Here is a 21904-nt window from a genome sequence, read left to right on the forward strand (position 1 = left end):
TGACACATCTCACTCCAGAGAAAATAGGTAATCTGAACAACCTAATATTTATTAAAGAAATAAAATTTATAGTTCAAAACCTTCCCACAAAGAAAACACCAGGCCCAAATGGCTTCGCAGGCAAATTTTACCACACATTTATGAAAAAAATAATACCAATTCTACACAATCCTTTCCAGAAATAAAAGAGGAGGAAACACTTCCCAACTAATTTTATGAGGCCAGTATTACCCTGATATCAAAACCATCCAAAGATATTACGAGAAAACAAAACTACAGACCAATGCCCATTAGGAACACAGATGCAAAAATCTCAACAAAACATTAGGGAATCAAATGTAGCAATGTTTGAAAAGAATAATTAATCATGAACATGTGTGTTGGGTTTATCCCTGAAATGCAAAGTTGGTTCAACATTTGAAAATCATTATCATTCACCCTAAAACAGACTCAAGAAAAAAAATAATTATCTCAAGAGGAGCAAAAATAAATAAATAAATAAATTAGGAAAATTCAACATTCATCAATAACTTAAAACTCTCTGAACAAACTAAAAATAGAAAAGAACTTCTTAGATGATAAAGAACATCTACAACTAATGTACTTAATGATCAAAACTGAATTTTTTCCCCCTAAGACTGACAAAAAGACAAAGATGTCCACTCTCATCACTCCTGTAGTTCATACTGCAGTTCTAGGCAGTGCAATAAGGCAAAAAAACAAAAAGTATCAGTATTGGAAAGAAAGAAATAAAACTGTCTCTGTTTACAGATAGAGTATCTACATAGAAATGCCCAAGGAGTGTACAAAAAAAAAAAATCCTAGAAATAAAGTTTAGCAAGAGGTGGGACCTAAGGACGATATATAAAAAACAACTGTATTTCTACATGCTAGTAATGAACAATTGGAAACAACAAAAAAAATACCGCCAAAAAACAATGAAATATCAAAGTATATGTCTAAGAAAATACAGGTTCACTATGCTGGAAAGTACAAAACACTGATGAAAGAAATTAAAGAAGATCTAACTAAATAGAAACATGACATTATCAAGATCATGCACTGGAAGACTTAACTAACAACTTATATACTGTATAATTCTCACATGGATCTCAAATGCATTATTCTAAGTGAAAGAAGCTGGATTCAAAACAATACACGCTGTATGATCCTATTTATAAGACATCAGAAAAAGGGGAAATTATAAACAAAGCAGTGGTTGCCAAAGGTTGGAACTGGGGGTAGAAATGTGTTTTGGGAGGAAAGAAAAGGGAATTCTGAGGTGATGGAACTGTTCTGTATCTTAAGTGTGGTGGTAGTTACATAGCTATATGCATCTATCTAAAATGAATTTTACCATCAGTAAATTAAAAAATAAAATTTAAAAGCCTAAAAATGTAGACAGAATTATACTTTAAATTTGAGGTTAGTAATTATCTTTCATGAAGGTAATGAATGGGAAGAGCAGTGCAAGAGCTTCTCGGTGCCAGGTATGTTCTAATTTCTTGATCTGAGTATAGTTGGCTTGCTGTGCTCATTTTGTTAGCATTTATCATCTGTACACTTACTAATTATATACATTTCTATATGCATGTTATATTTCATTAAGAAAAATTTACATTAAAAATAAAGAAAATGAATGAACACAAGTTTTTAAATTTTTGCTGAAGATGAAAATGTCTTGTTTCAAAAACAAGAGTACAAACAATTGCTACTGGAATTCGTAAATGAGAAACACCACTTTGTGCTGGGATGATCAGGGAAGGGTTAACACAGAAAATTAAAGCTGAGCTGAGTCTTCCAAGAGCGTAGAATTTAAACAGGTGCAAAGGAGGGCACAGCAGCATGTTGCAAGCAAAAGCACAGAGGTAGGAATGCACATGGTGCATTCAGTCAGGCAGACTAGGAGCTTAAACTTAGAAATAATTTGCTCTGTGGCACATGAGTCCAAAAAGAAGATACCAAAATTGGGAAGATAACTTTTTGGTAGGCAGGACCAAGTAAGAAAAGAGACCCTAGGCATCAGTTTAGGTAGCAACGGAGAATGCAACAGGTACAGGTTCAGGCTTTGTTGTTAGGTGCTGTCGAGTCGGTTCTGACTCATAGCGACTCTATGCACAACAGAACGAAGCATTGCCCAGTCCTGCGCCATCCTCACAATCGTTGTTATGCTTGAGCTCATTGTCGCCACTGTGTCAATCCACCTTGTTGAGGTTCTTCCTCTTTTCCGCTGATCCTATACTTTGCCAAGCACAATGTCCTTCTCCAGGGACTGATCCCTCCTGACAACATGTCCAAAGTATGTGAGACAGAGTCTCGCCATCTTTGCTTCCAAGGAGCATTCTGGTTGTACTTCTTCTAAGACAGATTTGTTCATTCTTTTGGCAGTCCATGGTATATTCAATATTCTTCACCAACACCACAATTCAAAGGCATCAGTTCTTCTTTGGTCTTCCTTATTCATTGTCCAGCTTTCACATGCATATGATGTGATTGAAAATACCATGGATTGGGTCAGGCACACCTTAGTCTTCAAGGTGACATCCTTGCTCTTCAACACTTTAAAGAGGTCCTTTGCAGCAGATTTACCCAATGCAATGCTTCTTTTGATTTCTTGAGTGCTGCTTCTATGGCTCTTGATTGTGGATCCAAAATGAAATCCCGGACAACTTCAATCTTTTCTCTGTTTATCATGATGTTGCTCATTGGTCCACTTGTGAGGATTTTTGTTTTCTTTACGTTCAGGTGTAATCCATACTGAAGGCTGTGGTCTTTGATCTTCATTAGTAAGTGCTTCAGGTCCTCTTCACTTTCAGCAAGCAAGGTTGTGTCACCTGCATAATGCAAGTTGTTAATGAGTCTTCCTCCAATACTGATGCCCCGTTCTTCTTCATATAGTCCAGCTTCTCGGATTATTTGCTCAGCATACAGATCAAATAGGTATGGTGAAAGAATTCAACCCTGATGCACACCTTTCCTGACTTTAACCAGTCAGTATCCCCTTGTTCTGTCTGAACAACTGCTTCTTGATCTATATGAAGGTTCCTCATGAGCACAATTAAGTGTTATGGAATTTCCACTCTTTGCAATGTTATTTATAATTTATTATGATCCACATAGTCGAATGCCTCTGCAGAGTCAATAAAACACAGGTAAACATCCTTCTGGTATTCTCTGCTTTCAGCCAGGATCCATCTGACATTAGCAATGATGTCCCTGGTTCCACGTCCTCTTCTGAAACTGGCCCATGTGTCTATCAGTTTGTCATACTCTGGGGGCTTGTGTGTTGCTGTGATGCTGAAAGCTATGCCACTGGTATTCAGATACCAGCAGGGTCACCCATGGAGGACAGGTTTCAGCTGAGCTTCCAGACTAAGACAGACTAGGAAGAAGGACCCGGCAGTCTACTTCTGAAAAGCATTGGCCAGTGAAAACCTTATGAATAGCAACGGAACACTATCTGATATAGTGCTGGAAAATGAGCCCCCCAGGTTGGAAGGCACTCAAAAGATGACTGGGGAAGAGCTGCCTCCTCAAAGTAGAGTCGACCTTAATGACGTGGATGGAGTAAAGCTTTCGGGACCTTCATTTGCTGATTTGGCAAGACTCAAAATGAGAAGAAACAGCTGCAAACATCTGTTAATAATCAGAACCTGGAATGTACGAAGTATGAATCTAGGGAAATTGGAAATCGTCAAAAATGAAATGGAATGCATAAACATCAATACCCTAGGCATTAGTGAGCTGAAATGGACTGGTATTGGCCATTTTGATTCGGACAATCATACAGTCTACTATGCTGGGAATGACAACTTGAAGAGGAATGGTGTTGCATTCATTTTCAAAAAGAACATTGCAAGATTTATCTTGAAGCACAATGCCATCAGTGATAGGGTAATATCCATATGCCTACAAGGAAGACCAGTTAATACAACTATTATTCAAATTTACCCACCAACCACTAGGGCCAAAGATGAACAGAAGATTTTTATCAGCTGCTGCAGTCTGAAATGGATCAAACATGCAATCAAGATGCATTGATAATTACTGGGGATTGGAATGTGAAAGTTGGAAACAAAGAAGAAGGATCGGTAGTTGGAAAATGTGGCCTTGGTGACAGAAGCAATGCCAGAGATCAAATGACAGAATTTTGCAAGACCAACGACTTCTTCATTGCAAATACCTTCTTTCACCAACATAAACAGCGACTATACACATGGACCTCGCCAGATGGAACATGCAGAAATCAAACTGACTGTATCTGTGGAAAGAGACAATGGAAAAGTTCAATATCATCAGTCAGAACAAGGCCAGGGGCCGACTGTGGAACAGACCATCAATTGCTCATATACAAGTTCAAGCTGAAACTGAAGAAAATCAGATCAAGTCCACGAGAGCCAAAATATGGCCTTGAGTATATCCCACCTGAATTTAGAGACTATCTGAAGAATAGATTTGATGCATTGAACACTAGTGACCGAAGACTGGACAAGTTGTGGAATGACATCAAGGATATCATTCATGAAGAAAGCAAGAGGTCACTGAAAAGACAGCAAAGAAAGAAAAGACCAAGAGGGATTTCAGAGGAGACTCTGAAACTTGCTCTCGAACATCGAGCAGCTAAAGCAAAGGAAGAATTGATGAAGTAAAAGAACTGAACAGAAGATTTCGAAGGCCAACTTGAGAAGACAAAGTATTATAATGACATGTGCAAAGGGTTGAAGATGGAAAACCAAAAAGTTAAGAACACACTCGGCGTTACTCAAGCTGAAAGAACTGAAGAAAAAATTCAAGCCTCGAGTTGCAATTACAATAGTGAAGGATTCTATGGGGAAAAATTAAACGACACAGGAAGCATCAAAAGAAGATGGAAGGAATACACAGAGTCATTATACCAAAAAGAATTAGTTGATGTTCAACCATTTCAAGAGGTAGCATATAATCAGGAACTGATGGTAACGAAGGAAGAAGTCCAAGCTGCTCTGAAGGCACTGGCAAAAAACAAGGCTCCAAGAATTGACGGAATATCAACTGAGATGTTTCAACAAACAGATGCAGCGCTGGAGGTGCTCACTCGTCTATGCCAAGAAATATGGAAGACAGCTTCCTGGCCAACTGACTGGAAGAGATCCATTTTATGCCTATTCCCAAGAAAGGTGATCCAAACAAATGTGGAAATTATAGAACAATATCATTAATATCACACGTAAGCAAAATTTTGCTGAAGATCATTCAAAAACGGCTGCAGCAGTATATCAACAGGGAACTGCCAGAAATTCAGGCCGGTTTCAGAAGAGGAGGTTCAGATAGCCAGGATAAAGATTTGGCAGAAAATACCAAGGTTTCAAGGAGCCCTGGTGGTGCAGTAGTTAAAGCACTCAGCAGCTAATGAAAAAGTCAGTGGTCCAAACCCACTAGAACCCACCAGCTGCTCCTCGGGAGAAAGACGTGGCAGTCAGCTTCCATAATGATTTAGAGCCTTGGAAACCCTATAGGACAGAGTAGAACCCTATGAGCAGTTCTGCTCTGTCCTACAGCGTTGGTATGAGTCAGAATCGACTTGACAGCAATGGGTTTGGTTTGACCAAGGCTTCAGCTCCCGTGATATTACAATGTAAGGCTGGAAAATCCATCACTGAGAAAGGGGGCTACTCAGTTATTGAGCACTTGAGTGTACCAGAAGACCAACTTGGCAAGCTAGCAAATTATTTAACCAGAGTCTTCCTATTCCCCTCTGTCTAGAGCCAAAACTGTTTCTGGAATCTGGAATAAACCAGATTCTAGATATGAAGTTAAGGAAATCTAGAAGCCAGAGTCAGATGGTGGAGCAAGAGGAGTCAGTGTGGCCAATACAATGGCTACACCACTGGTGGCGGCATTAACAGAGGGAAGAAATCCAGTGGAAAAGACAGCTTCTCCAGAAAGCTAGAAAGGTTGGTCATCATCAGTTGAAGTACTGCTATTCCAAACACGTAGAAATAGGAAACATGGTAGGATTGAACCTTCCTTGGGAGATAAAGGAACTATTTGAAATTTAGTTGTAGAAGTAATCATTTTATACCAATTAGTTCGATTACATAAAAAATGATTACTTCCACTACTGGTTTCAAATCCATGAGAACAAGCTTTGTCTGTTTTGGTTCACACTATATCCCTAGAACATAGCACAATGCTTGCCATAGAGAGGTGCTCAATAAATACTGGATTAGAAGATGTTAAGTTAGTAAATAATCTTTTCCCAAGTGCAATTCAATTACTTTTTATCAAGATAATAAACCAAAAAACTGTTGTCATCAAGTCAATTCTGACTCACAGCAACCTGTAGAACAGAGTAGAACTTCCCCATATGGTTTCCAAGGAGTGGCTGGTGGATTCAAACTGCTGATCTTTTGGTTAGCAGCCAACCTCCTAACCACTCTGCCACCAGGGATCCATCAAGATAATAGTGATAGGAATAAGAGCAAACACTTTTTTGGGGGAGGGAGGGCTACTCACTAAGTGCAAATCAAAGTTCCAAGTAATTTAACACTCCTCATTAGACCTCCTAATATCTCTATTAGATAATAATATCATTATCCCCATTTTACAGATGAAAAACCTGAGCTCCAAGCCACACAGTTAACCACTGACAGAACAACCCAGATCTATCTCACATCTACGGCATACACCACTAGTTGGCTAATCCAATACCCATTATTCCTAACTCCCTTTTCCCTTGACTCATTATAGCTTAGGGGGGCCACATGACCCATTTCCAACAAATGGGATATAAGTGGAAGTTGTTTGGAACATCCTTGGAAGGCATTCCCTTTTTAAATACACACACACACGCACACACATCTCGATATCAGATATAGCTGGGGCCATTCCATTCCCTTGACTTAAAAGTGACTGCAAAACCTAGAGCTGAGCTTTATCTTATGACAATGAGAAGAGGCATGGAAATTACAGAGAAGTTGAGTCACTAAACTTGGCAATGGCTACCTACTTCTAACTTCTTGTTATGTGAGAGAGAGAGAAAAAGAAACTATTTTAAGCCATGCTTGTCAGGCTTTCTGTTATTTACACTTGGTAGCATTCCTGATGAATACAACTCCACAGCTCATACTCTTATCCACCAAACTATATTGCCTGTCATCTGTAAAATACAGAGACTAAGACCTGCTCTTCTACTTCCCCCACAGAAGATTTGTACACAAATTCATTGAAAAATAAAAATTATTATTCAAACTCATTACTGTTTTAAAAATAGTGATTCTTCACTAAGGGAAGAGATCAGAGCATGCACAACTCATAGGGACATGGGACTGGGTGGCATTCTCCTAGGAGGACATATCAGAATCACCTGGTGGAATTTTTCACGTTACATATGTCTCCTCTTAAGAATCACTGCCACGGTGAACCACCTCTTACAAATGAGATAATGAACATGCCCTGCAGATGTATCCAGAAAGGAAAAAAAGGATGAGAAGCAGAGTTTTAGTGTAGTAGTAGGGTAAATTAAGCACAACACCATTAAGATAGCAGTAGCATAATAATGTTGGCGCTTTGGTGGTGCAGTGGTTAAGAGCTTGGCTGCTAACCAAAAGGTCAGCAGTTCGAATCCATCTGCTCTTGGTAAACTCTATGGGGCAGTTCTACTCTGTCCTACAGGGTCACGGTAAGTTGGAATTGACTCGACAGCAATGGGCTTGGTTTGGTTTTTGGCATAATAATTGGTAAAAATTTTTTGAACCTATAGAGAAACAATCTAATATTATCAACTTTGATGTTTCTTAAAAGTAATTTTTATATTAATAACAAACAATAAACAAAAGTACAACCCAACAAAGCTGATACAACCTAAACCATATAATATTAACCAATAGGATTAGTGAGTTAGCAGGAAAAAACTTCAATATGTTTCAAAGAAAGACTAGAAAATTCTAAATATTTATTCAAATTTTTAAAAAATTTCCTCCTCAAAAAAATCAAATTCATCAAAAAAAAAAAAAAAAAAAAGACCAGATTTACTGGTCTGATAGAGACTGGAGGAACCTCCGAGACTATGGCCCTAAGATAACTCTCTGATGGAACGGCGGCCATTCCCAGAAACCACCTTCCAGCCAAGCGATAGGCCTGTAAAATAAATAGTAACACCCGAAAAGAACATGCTTCATAGAACAATTATACGAGACTAAAAGGGCAACATCTGTCCAAAAGCAAAATGAGAAAGCAGGAAGGGGTAGGAAAACCAGACAAAAGGAAACGGAGGACCCAGGGCAGAAATGGGGAGGAGTGTTGACAGCGTGGTGATTGCAATCAATGTCATGGGACACTTGTGTACAATTTGTTAAATGGAAAACTAATTTGGTCTGTAAGCTTTCACCTAAAACACAATAATTTTTTTTTTTTTTAATTAAGCATTGGACCTCTAATAACTTAATATGTTATTAGGCCTGATAGTCATAAGGGATCATGGATATGGGACAGATAGATAGATTGGGGAAGGGTCATACAGTGAATAAGCAGTGGGCTCCAGAGATCAGCTGTTTGGCCTTGGGCAAGTTACTTAACCTCTCTGTCTCAATTTTCTCATATGTGAAAATGAATAATAATAAATGTACCTACCTCACAGGAAAAAAAAACAAATTCCTCCTCATTTTAATCTCTCATAATGGAGGTCATTACTACTCTCTCGTTAAGAAATCAACAGTTCTTTAAACTGTTGAACTCAAATTAACTCACATCTCAGGTCCTAAATAATTGATTTTTTGCATTTATTGGATTTATTGCTAGCATTTTTCATTCAATAAATACTTGTTGAGGGCCTACAGCGTGCCAGGCATTATTTTAGGCACTGGTATACAGCACTGAAGAAAACACTCTTATTGCTTATCTTTATGGAGTCTATATTCTATTGAAGGTAGGGAGCAGATGGACAATAAGCAAATAAATATATGTCAGCTGATGATAAGTGCTGTAGTTAAAAAAAAAAAAAACACAGCGAGAAAGGTAGAGGCGGATAGGCAATATGGGGCAGGAGAGACAATTTGTGTGTGTGCGTGTGTGTGTGTGGTAGAGGGGTGTGCAGAATGCTGCATTTTAAATATCATGATCAGAAAAGGCTGCACTGAGATGCTGACGCTTATACTGTGATCCGAAAGAACTGAGGAACCAAACCACAGCCATGCACCTATTTGTTCTAATGCTAACTCCTTTTCTGTTGAATACATCATTTGAAATGGGTCAACACAGAAGGATAAAGTGGATGCTGTTTTCCCTTATGAGTTAATCTTTTCCAACGTTACCAAATCAAACAAGGAAAAAAGATTTTCCAATCACTGGTAGCCCTGTTAATCTATCTCACTGTTGCCATATCTGCCTTTTGACAAAAAAAGTTTATTTATTTCTTTATATTACAAATATGTCTTTTTAAAACTCCCCAAATACATATTTTTCAAACATAGAAATTTTTTTTAGTCTTAAATGAGCCCAAGTTTCATCACAGGCTAAAATTTTAAGATATAAAATGCCTGCTGAAACTGAATTTTAATCATATAGATGAATCACAACATGCATCTTTAGCTAGGCATGTATTATGGATAAGTCTAGTTTTCTACAGAGAATAATCACATGTTCTAATTACCATTTTGGTTATACACATAATTAATAATATTCTGTCTTAATGGGACACACTGACTCTTCAGACAGTTGCAAAGCTCTAACTATGCATACTGCCAAAGCCAACTGTCAGCTGCACTGCCAAACACAAAGGAATCTTGTTGCAGTGCTTTAGCACTGGTAACAATATGCATATCTTTATATGTGATCTTTATATGTGATACAATGCAAAAATTAATTGCTTTTCTTCCTTCAAAAATTTCTCCACACTAATAATTTTATGCCGCTTGATTAATCATTTACCCTAAATTATATATATTGGCCAACAATCTTGTGAGCAGTAAAAACATAAATATAAATGTGACCTAAGATTAAAAGAAGAGGAAAATACTGTAGGACAAGGACTTACTGATTGTAAACTTTCATTTTCCCGTAAACAAGCTGTATGAAGTTCTGATTTCAAGGTTGCGATGTGATTTCGATGAGATGTCATTTCCTTCTCTAATGTAGCAATTCTAGCGCTTGCAAGCTGGTAGACATCCATGAAACTTTTAATCATAGCCTTAAGAAATAAAAATAATGTCACATACAATTCAAGTAAAGCTGTCCCCAAAGGAGAATTTTCATAATTAGAAAGCAAAATCATTAAAATTTCAAAATAAACAACTTTTCATCTTTCTTTAAAATAATAAAGATAACCTCAAATTTTACATTGAGAACAGTAACTATTTTAGGAAAGTTTTGGGAAAAAATAATTGAGACTTCTTTTTCAGAGTATTTATTTAAATAAGATATACTTTGATCTATTGTGCTCAAAATTTAGAATGCAGTTTTTAAAGACAGCACACTTATTTTCTTTACTATAGTTAAATTCAAGTTACAATTTGACCTAAATTTCAATCTTAAGAGACACACAACAGATGGATAGGTAAACAGGCTATTCCAAAATGAGCTGACTTAGTAAAACCTTCAATCCACCTAAAAAACAAGTGTTTTAAAACAAAAGGAGCTGAAACAATCTTGTGAATTTTTAAGAGTAAATAACATAATTCTTACATTGTAAAAGCACAATTACGTTCATTCATATATCAGAGGAATACCCTCACATTATACTATTTATAATAAATGATGCAAATGTTGGTAACTTTTTATCTCTCCTAAAAATCATAATATTTTGGGGATTGTGAGACCTCCTTATTACTGTCTAATGACATTTTATAGACTTCCTTCTAAAGCACCTGTAGTAAACTTTAGTACGGCTTTTAAAAACAGTCTTTCAGAATACCTCAAACATAGCAAAATAAAATCAAACGTTATATTATTGACAAGAAAAAATGTTCCAACCACAGCTACAACTTAGTACTATGGTAGACAGTCTGAGAATTAAATCGCATACAATCTCACGGGTCTGATTAGGGAAAGCTTTGGGAAACAACACATTGGAGCATTTCTGAATGCATGTGAAGTAATAATCTGGTGAACAAAGAGTAAGAATAGTGTACACAATGCCTGGGAAACAGAAGTATATTAATTATTCATAGGTAAGAGTAAGAAAATCTACACTTTTGTACCTAATAAGTCACTATTTGCCCTCAAAAATCTAGTTCACACACCTCCTCCTTCAAGAAGCCTATTTTGAGCCTTAGCCGAAAGGCAGAGTAAACTTCTACCCTGGTTCGCTGTGGGTCCCTTATGCCTTTTTCTACTATTGCATTTATTCACATAGCAGAAATTTATTAGTTTACCTGCTTATCTTCTTTACTACACTGAGGAGCTCCTTACGGCCAGGACTGTACCTTACACATCTGTATCTTCAGGGATAACAATGCCCCACAGTGGGTATTTGTTTGAATGACTGATGACTAAATTAATGACTGGCTGAATGAATGAATGACTAAATGAATGAAAGAAAAATTGGAAAAGACAAAAAACCTCAAGCTGAATATTAACATATAATACCTTATAGGAAAGGATGAAGATAGTTGGGAAAATGCAATCACAACACTCAGTCTAATGAATTATCAATATACTTTGTTCAAGCTGAAAAAGAAGCAGAAGCACAGCTGCTAGCATAAAATAATGGTGTAAACAGAAGTACATTCTATTAAAAAACCCATTGCTGTCAAGTAGATTTTGACTTACAGCGACCTATAGGGCTGCCCCATAGGGTTTCCAAAGCTGTAATCTTTACAGAAGCAGACTGCAACATCTTTCTTCTGTGGAGCTGTTGGAGGATTCAAACCACCAATCCTTCAGTTAGCAGCCAAGCACTTAACCACTGCATCACCCGCCAACCAAAACCCATACCAAACCCATTGCCGTCAAGTTGATTCCAACTCATAGTGACCCTACAGGGCAGGGTAGAACTGCCCCATAGAGTTTCCAGGAAGCACCTGGTGAATCTGAACTGCCAACCTTTTGGTTAGCAGCTGTAGCACTTCACCACTACACCAGCAGGGTTTCCACCACTTGCCAAAGGGTTCCTAAATTCTATTATGCAACACTAAATACGCACAGTCCTAACCCACCTGATGTTCAGTCATTTCAAGGTAAGTTTATAGCTAATGTTTTTAGTTGCCATTGAGTCAATTTTGACTCATGGCGACTGCATTTGTTACAGAGTAGAACTGCTCCATAGGGTTTTCCTGGTTGTAATCTTAACAGAAGCAGATCGCCAGGCCTTTTTTTATGTCTCTGGGTTTGAAAAGTATGCAAAAATCTGAAACTAAACAGTATCTGTATGTTCCTATGCCAAGTCCCTCTCTACTCTTATAAATTTATTGTCTTCTCCACTGAGAGAGTGGACCAGGTATCACAAGTCCTGCTTTTCTCTGATCCTCATGCTGTCACTTACATAGCTTTATGTTGTTAAGCAATGCCACTCAATCTCTGAGCTACCATCTCCTCAACTATAAAATGGGAAGAAGAGTCATTTTTTTCTTGCCTACTTCTGAAAGTTGTAAGGTTCAGATAATTAAAATAGCTAACATTTATTAAGTGTATATTGCAGGCCAGGAAACTCTGTAAGCCTATTACATGCTTTATTTCATTTATCCTTACAATAGCCATCAGAATAAACAGTATTTTTAACCTAGTTTTCCAGAGTAAAAATCAGGGTCTTGGAGAAATTAAGTAACTTGCCCAGGATCACAATTAGTTATATGGCTGTCAGGATTCAAACTCAAGTGTATCCAGTGCCAAGCTATTTTCTTAACCATTCAACTATATTGTGTCTAAGGAAGTCCTCTAAAAACTACAAATTCCTGAATTTCATTGCAGTATTACTATAGCTCTATTTTTAAATTCTCTACTAAAACCTAACAAGACAATCGCCATTTCATAGAAAAGTCATTTCTGTGATAGGTGAGACATATGCTTGGTAAAGTAGACAGTCAACGAAAAAGAGGAAAACCCTTAACCAGATGGATTGACACAGTGGCTGCAACAATGGGCTTAAGCATAAAAACAATTGTAAGGATAGTGCAGGACCAGGCAATGTTTTGTTCTGTGATACATGAGTCAAAACAACTTGACAGCACCTAACAACAATAACCATATCTATATACATAATATTGAGATGTAATATAATGAAATGTACAAAGACTTGGAGTTATAAAATCAAAAGAAAGAAGCTTCTCAGCGCAGGGAACCTGGATCCAAAGGATGGGTTATTCTCCTGGCTCTTGTTTCTTGGTGATATGAGGTCTCCCTGTCTCTCTGCTTATTTCTCTCCTTTATATTGCAAAAGAGATTGACTTAAGACACAACCCAATCTTGTAGCCTGAGCCCTGCTTCATTAACATAAGTGCCGATAATCCCACCTCATTAACATCATAAAGGTAGGATTTACAACACATAGGAAAATCACACGATATGAGAAATGGTGGACAATCACACAATACTGGGAATCATGACCTAGCCAAGTTGACACATATTTTTGGGGGACACAATTCAACCCACGACAGGCTCAAGCATTGTAACAATTGTAAAGATGGTGCAGGACTGGATAATGTTTCTTTCTGTTGTACACAGGGTCTCTACGAGTCGGAACTGACTTGACAGCACCAAACAACAACACTCATATATGTAAATATATAGCCAAGAAAACCCAAACTCGTTGCCATTGAGTGGATTCTGACTCATAGTGACCCTATAGATATGTATATATATAAAACCAGAGGGCAAGGCCAAGGTGGCAGAATATACAGATGCTTCCAGTGAGCCCTCTCACAACAAAGACCTGAAAAAACAAGTGAAACCATTATATTTATGACAAGCTAGGAACCTTGAACATCAAAGGCAAAGTTAGAAAGTGAACTGAGCAGCAGAGGGAGGAAGAGACGGTTCAGAAGCAGAGAGGAGTTACTGGAACTAAATCGCCAGAAGCACTCAGGCAACATTTCCGGGAGCGGCCGTGGTGGGCTGGTACTAGCATTCAGCTGCAGTATCATCAGGGAGAAGCAGCCAGCCACACAGCCTACTCACACCTCCAGAACCAGAGAAGAACAGCGCTCTCGGCAAAAGCTAAGTACTTACATATATTTTACTTCACCCCCACCCCAAGCCAGTTTCAGTGGCCGTTGATTTCCCTGGACTTGAGACAGGCCCTGTTGTGCCTAGAGCCATCCTCCCGGCCTTGGAGAAGGAATAAACCTGCAATTAAGGGAAAAGATAATTTGCCAGCTCCACTAACCTCGGGAGCTCTGGACAGAAGCAGCTCCTATCCAGGCATAAAAGGTCCGTGGACTTTGAATACCTTTTCCCCTTGCATAGACCTGTGTGGGACTATTTCAGAATAGGCCCTTGTTGGCAGACTACAACTGTTTCAGCTGTGCAGTGGAAAGGTGAGTGTTTGATGTTTGACACCACTTTGTCTGTTAAACAGGGTACTCATCTACCCACATCAGGGGCCTAAGGACTGCTGGCTGCAATCAGGTCAACCAGCCACCCCTGACAGGGGTCCAAGGATAACCCGTACCTCCCAGTCCTTACAACCAAAAACTTTCTGTGCCCATAGTCCGTCTGCAGAACCCACCCACCTGTATGCTTTAGGGAACAGGGATGTGCTTTCCTCAGAGACACTTTGGGGACGATTCTAAGCCTCCTACCTTGTTCAGAGCATGACCCCCTGCTGCAACCAGATACCAGTACCTACACCAATCACCCCTGCCTCTCTAAGACTGTAGAACAGAGCCTGTACCACACACTTGATAAGCGGCTACCTGGACACCTGAGCTAAATTCATACAAGAAAAGTGAATGGACTCATAGACTGATATATCTGATAACAGCTCTAGCCATCTGGTGACAGGACTTCAGAGCTTCAAAGGTGAAAATAATCAAGCTGGCTTGCTCAAGCTACCCATTTGGGCATATCAAAACGAAACAGAGCAAGAAGCTAGGTTACAGTAAGCAAACACAAAATAAACTAATACAATAACTTACAGATGGCTTGGGGACAAGTCAATATCAAATCACATAAAGAAACAGACTACAATCACTTCAACAAGCTCTCAAAACAAAGAATCAAGTGATCTTCTAGACGAAAGTGCATTCCTGTAATTACCAGAGGCAGACTACAAAAGATTAATATACAGAACCCTTCAAGACATCAGGAAGGAGGTCAGGCAATATCCAGAACAAGCCAAGAAACACAAAGATAAAGCAATGGAAGAAATTAAAAAGGTTATTCAGGAACATAATGAAAAATTTAATAAGCTGGAAGAATCCATAGAGACAGCAATCAGAAATTCAGAAGATGAACAATAAAATTACAGAATTAGACAACTCAATAGAAAGTCAGAGGAGCAGAATTGAGCAAGTAGAAGGCAGAATTGGTCAGAGTGAAGATAAAGCAATTGGCACCAGTGAATTTGAAGAAAAATCAGATAAAAGAATAAAAAAATGAAGAATCCCTAAGAATCATGTGGGACTCTATCAAGAGAAATAATCTACAAGTGGTTGGAGTACCAGAACAGGGAGGGATAACAGAAAATACAGAGAAAATTGTTGAAGATTTGCTGGCACAAAAGTTCTCTGATATTGTGAAAGATGAGAGGGTATCTATCCAAGATGCTCATCGAACTCCACATAAGGTAGATATTAAAAGAAAGTCACCACGGCATATTATAATCAAACTTGCCAAAACCAAACACAGAGAATTTTAAGAGCAGCAGGGGATAAACGAAAAGTCACCTACAAAGAAGTATCAATAAGAACATGCTCAGACTACTCGGCAGAAACCATGCATTCAAGAAGGCAACGGGATGACTTATATAAAGCTTTGAAGGAAAAAAACTGCCAGCCAAGAATCATATATCCAGCAAAACTGTCTCTCATATAAGAAGGTGAAACTCAGACATTTCCAGATAAACAGAAGTTTAGGGAATTTGTAAAAACCAAACCAAAAGTACAAGAAATACTAAAGGGAGTTCTCTGGATAAAAAAAATCAATGACATCAGGTATCAACTCAAGACTAGAACACTGGACAGGGAGATCAGATGTCTACCCAGACAGACAAATCACAAAAATAAATCAAGATTTAAAAAAAGCTCAAAATAGGGAAACAGCAATGTTATTATGTAAAAGAAGACAACATTAAAACAATAAAGAGGGACTAAGAAAGGTAGTCATACATCTTTCATATGGAGAGGAAGACAAGGAGATATAAAAAATAAAAGTTAGGTTTAAATTCAGAAAAATAGGGGTAAATATTAAGGTAACCACAAAGGAGACAAAGTATCCTACACATCAAAATAAAATACAAGAAAAAAATAGAGACTCAGCAGAAACAAAATCAACTACAGTGAATAAGAGGAAAAGACAATACATAAACTGCTCAGCGCAAAAAATTAAGTGGGAAAAAGAAACTGTCAACAACACACAAAGACATCAAAATGACAGCACTAAATTCATACCTATCCATAATTACACTGCATGTAAACAGACTAAATGCACCAATAAAGACAGAGTGACAGGATGAATTAAAAAACACAATCCGTCTACACGCTGCCAACAAGAGACACATCTTAGACTTAGAGACACAAATAAACGAAAGCTAAAAGGATATATCAAGCAAACAACAATCAAAAAAGAGCAGGAATGGCAATATTAATTTCTGACAAAATAGACTTTAAAGTTAAATCCACCACAAAGGATAAGAAAGGACAGTATATGATGATTAAATGGACAACATACGAGGAGGATATAACCATACTAAATACTTATGCACCCAATGACAGGGCTCCAAGATACATAAAGCAAACTTTAACCGCACTGATAAGTGAGATAGACAGCTCCACAATTATCGTAGGAAACTCCAACACACAACTTTAGGTGAAGGACAGGACATTCAGAATGAAACTCAATAAAGACAATGAAGATCTAAATGCCACAATCAACCAACTTGACCTCAAAGACATATACAGGACACTCCACCCAAAAGCAGTCAAGTATACTTTTTTTTCTAGTGCACATGGGACATTCTCTAAAACAGGTCACATATTAGCTCATAAAGCAAGCCTTCACAGAATCCAAACATTGAAATGTTACAAAGCATCTTCTCTGACCATAAGGCCATAAAAACAGAAATCAATAACGGAAAAAGCAGGAAAAAGAAACCAAAAACTTGGAAACTGAAAGAAACCCTGCTCAAAAAAGACTGGGTTATAGAAGACATTAAGGATGGAATAAAGAAATTCAGAGAATCCAATAAGAATGAAAACACTTCCTAGCAGAACCGCTGGGACACAGTGAAAGCAGTGCTCAGAGGTCAAATTATACCAAATTTAATTGTACAAAAAGAAGAAAGGGACAAATTCAAAAAATTATCCCTACAACTGAACAAATAGAAAGAGAGGAACAAAAGAAACCCTCAGGCACCAAAAGAAAGCAAATAATAAAAATTAGAGGGGGGCGGAGCCAAGATGGCGGACTAGGCAGACGTTACCTCAGACCCTCTTACAACAAAGACACGGAAAAACAAGTGAATCGATCACATACATAACAATCTACGAACCCTGAACAACAAACACAGATTTAGAGACGGAGAACGAACTAATACGGGGAAGCAGCGATTATTTCCAGAGCCTGGAGCCAGAGTACCAGTCAGGTACGGCACAAGCACAGAGACCTGCTCCACCCCCCTGAACTAACCCCGGGAGGGGGACCAGCCGGTTCCACGGGCGGCGTGGGACGCAGCCGGTAGGAGAAGTCCCCGGGAGGCAGTGACTGATCTTGGAGCAGAAAGAGCAGCATCCGAGCCGGGGAACCGTCCCGCCGGGATTTGGACTGCACGCAGGTACGCCAAAAACACGGAGAGTTGCTCCACCCCCTGAACTAACCCCGGGAAGGGGACCAGCCGGGTCGCGCAGGCGGCGTGGGACGCAGCTGGTAGGAGAAGTCCCCGGGAGGCAGCGACTGGTATTGGAGTGGGGAGAACAGCGTTCCAGCCAGGACACTCGGTCGCGGCACAAGCACAGGGAGCTACTCCACCCACCTGAACTAACCCCGGGAGGGGACCCACCTAGTTCACGGGGGCGGCACGGCCACGCGGCTGGAGAGACGAGAAGTCCCCGGGAGGCAGCGACTGATTTTGGAGTTGAGAGTGCACCGTCCCAGTAGGGGAGCCTTGACGCTGGGCGTGGGGCTGGAAGCGGAGGATCTGACCGTGACTCCAGCGGGCCAGACCCCCTGGGGGCAATCTCCACACAGCCAGCACACATAGGCGACGCGCCCGCGGGAATCTCAGATATAACAGTCATTCCAAGCAAGACAAGCAACTCTGGCTATATTCTGAGGTGCTACTCTCCTATCTCTCTGTTCCCTCCCCCACCCTTCCCAGGCGGCTTCATTAACATCTGAATAGCCTGAGCCAAAGGGAGAACTCTGATAGGGATCTGACTGCAGTTTTTTTTTAGCGGATTTTCTGGAAAAACTAGTTTCCCAGTGATGGCTCGGAGACAACAATCCATATCAAACCACTTAAAGAAGCAGACCGGGACAGCTTCTCCAACCCCCCAAACAAAAGAATCAAAATCTTTCCCAAATGAAGATACAATTTTGGAATTATCAGATACAGAATATAAAAAACTAATTTACAGAATGCTTAATGATATCACAAATGAAATTAGGATATCTGCAGAAAAAGCCAAGGAACACACTGATAAAACTGTTGAAGAACTCAAAAAGATTATTCAAGAACATACTGGAAAAATTAATAAGTTGCAAGAATCCATAGAGAGACAACATGTAGAAATCCAAAAGATTAACAATAAAACAACAGAATTAGACAACGCACTAGGAAGTCAGAGGAGCAGACTCGAGCAATTAGAATGCAGACTGGGACATCTGGAGGACCAGGGAATCAACACCAACATAGCTGAAAAAAAATCAGATAAAAGAATTAAAAAAAATGAAGAAACCCTAAGAATTATGTGGGACTCTATCAAGAAGGATAACCTGCGGGTGATTGGAGTCCCAGAACAGGGAGGGGGGACAGAAAACACAGAGAAAATAGTTGAAGAACTTCTGACAGAAAACTTCCCTGACATCATGAAAGACGAAAGGATATCTATCCAAGATGCTCATCGAACCCCATTTAAGATTGATCCAAAAAGAAAAACACCAAGACATATTATCATCAAACTCACCAAAACCAAAGATAAACAGAAAATTTTAAAAGCAGCCAGGGAGAAAAGAAAGGTTTCCTTCAAGGGAGAATCAATAAGAATATGTTCTGACTACTCAGCAGAAACCATGCAGGCAAGAAGGGAATGGGACGACATATACAGAACACTGAAGGAGAAAAACTGCCAGCCAAGGATCATATATCCAGCAAAACTCTCTCTGAAATATGAAGGCGAAATTAAGATATTTACAGACAAACACAAGTTTAGAGAATTTGCAAAAACCAAACCAAAGCTACAAGAAATACTAAAGGATATTGTTTGGTCAGAGAACCAATAATATCAGATATCAGCACAACACAAGGTCACAAAACAGAACGTCCTGATATCAACTCAAATAGGGAAATCACAAAAACAAACAAATTAAGATTAATTAAAAAAAAAAAATACACATAACAGGGAATCATGGAAGTCAATAGGTAAAAGATCACAATAATCAAAAAGAGGGACTAAATACAGGAGGCATTGAACTGCCATATGGAGAGTGATACAAGGCGATATAGAACAATACAAGTTAGGTTTTTACTTAGAAAAATAGGGGTATATAATGAGGTAACCACAAAAAGGTATAACAACTCTATAACTCAAGACAAAAACCAAGAAAAACGTAACGACTCAACTAACATAAAGTCAAACACTATGAAAATGAGGATCTCACAATTTACTAAGAAAAACGCCTCAGCACAAAAAAGTATGTGGAAAAATGAAATTGTCAACAACACACATAAAAAGGCATCAAAATGACAGCACTAAAAACTTATTTATCTATAATTACCCTGAATGTAAATGGACTAAATGCACCAATAAAGAGACAGAGAGTCACAGACTGGATAAAGAAACACGATCCATCTATATGCTGCCTACAAGAGACACACCTTAGACTTAGAGACTCAAACAAACTAAAACTCAAAGGATGGAAAAAAGTATATCAAGCAAACAATAAGCAAAAAAGAAGAGGAGTAGCAATATTAATTTCTGACAAAATAGACTTTAGACTTAAATCCACCACAAAGGATAAAGAAGGACACTATATAATGATAAAAGGGACAATTGATCAGGAAGACATAACCATATTAAATATTTACGCACCCAATGACAGGGCTGCAAGATACATAAATCAAATTTTAACAGAACTGAAAAGCGAGATAGATACCTCCACAATTATAGTAGGAGACTTCAACACACCACTTTCGGAGAAGGACAGGACATCCAGTAAGAAGCTCAACAGAGACACGGAAGATCTAATTACAACAATCAACCAACTTGACCTCATTGACTTATACAGAACTCTCCACCCAACTGCTGCAAAATATACTTTTTTTTCCAGCGCACATGGAACATTCTCTAGAATAGACCACATATTAGGTCATAAAACAAACCTTTGCAGAGTCCAAAACATCGAAATATTACAAAGCATCTTCTCAGATCACAAGGCAATAAAACTAGAGATCAATAACAGAAAAACGAGGGAAAAGAAATCAAATACTTGGAAAATGAACAATACCCTCCTGAAAAAAGACTGGGTTATAAAAGACATCAAGGAGGGAATAAGGAAATTCATAGAAAGCAACGAGAATGAAAATACTTCCTATCAAAACCTCTGGGACACAGCAAAAGCAGTGCTCAGAGGCCAATTTATATCAATAAATGCACACATACAAAAAGAAGAAAGAGCCAAAATCAGAGAACTGTCCCTACAACTTGAACAAATAGAAAGTGAGCAACAAAAGAATCCATCAGGCACCAGAAGAAAACAAATAATAAAAATTAGAGCTGAACTAAATGAATTAGAGAACAGAAAAACAATTGAAAGAATTAACAAAGCCAAAAGCTGGTTCTTTGAAAAAATTAACAAAATTGATAAACCATTGGCTAGACTGACTAAAGAAATACAGGAAAGGAAACAAATAACCCGAATAAGAAATGAGAAGGACCACATCACAACAGAACCAAATGAAATTAAAAGAATCATTTCAGATTATTATGAAAAATTGTACTCTAACAAATTTGAAAACCTAGAAGAAATGGATGAATTCCTGGAAAAACACTACCTACCTAAACTAACACATTCAGAAGTAGAACAACTAAATAGACCCATAACAAAAAAAGAGATTGAAACGGTAATCAAAAAACTCCCAACAAAAAAAAGTCCTGGCCCGGACGGCTTCACTGCAGAGTTCTACCAAATTTTCAGAGAAGAGTTAACACCACTACTACTAAAGGTATTCCAAAGCATAGAAAATGACGGAATACTACCCAACTCATTCTATGAAGCCACCATCTCCCTGATACCAAAACCAGGTAAAGACATTACAAAAAAAGAAAATTATAGACCTATATCCCTCATGAACATTGATGCAAAAATCCTCAACAAAATTCTAGCCAATAGAATCCAACAACACATCAAAAAAATAATTCACCCTGATCAAGTGGGATTTATACCAGGTATGCAAGGCTGGTTTAATATCAGAAAAACCATTAATGTAATCCATCACATAAATAAAACAAAAGACAAAAACCACATGATCTTATCAATTGATGCAGAAAAGGCATTTGACAAAGTCCAACACCCATTCATGATAAAAACTCTTACCAAAATAGGAATTGAAGGAAAA

At 38.4% G+C, this 21904-nt stretch overlaps 1 protein-coding gene across 9 annotated transcripts in view; it reads right to left on the reverse strand.

Moving 5' to 3' along the window:
* CCDC171 (coiled-coil domain containing 171) overlaps window positions 1-21904 on the reverse strand; it is a 313930-nt gene that overhangs the window by 43646 nt on the left and 248380 nt on the right. For all 9 annotated transcript variants that reach the window (XM_064290475.1, XM_064290472.1, XM_064290471.1 and 6 more), the window contains one exon: window positions 10013-10165. In XM_064290475.1, coding sequence (XP_064146545.1) covers window positions 10013-10165 — 153 coding nt within the window. The remainder of the gene's footprint in view (window positions 1-10012; window positions 10166-21904) is intronic.

Source organism: Loxodonta africana, chromosome 9, assembly GCF_030014295.1.
Source record: "Loxodonta africana isolate mLoxAfr1 chromosome 9, mLoxAfr1.hap2, whole genome shotgun sequence".
NCBI lineage: Eukaryota > Metazoa > Chordata > Mammalia > Proboscidea > Elephantidae > Loxodonta > Loxodonta africana.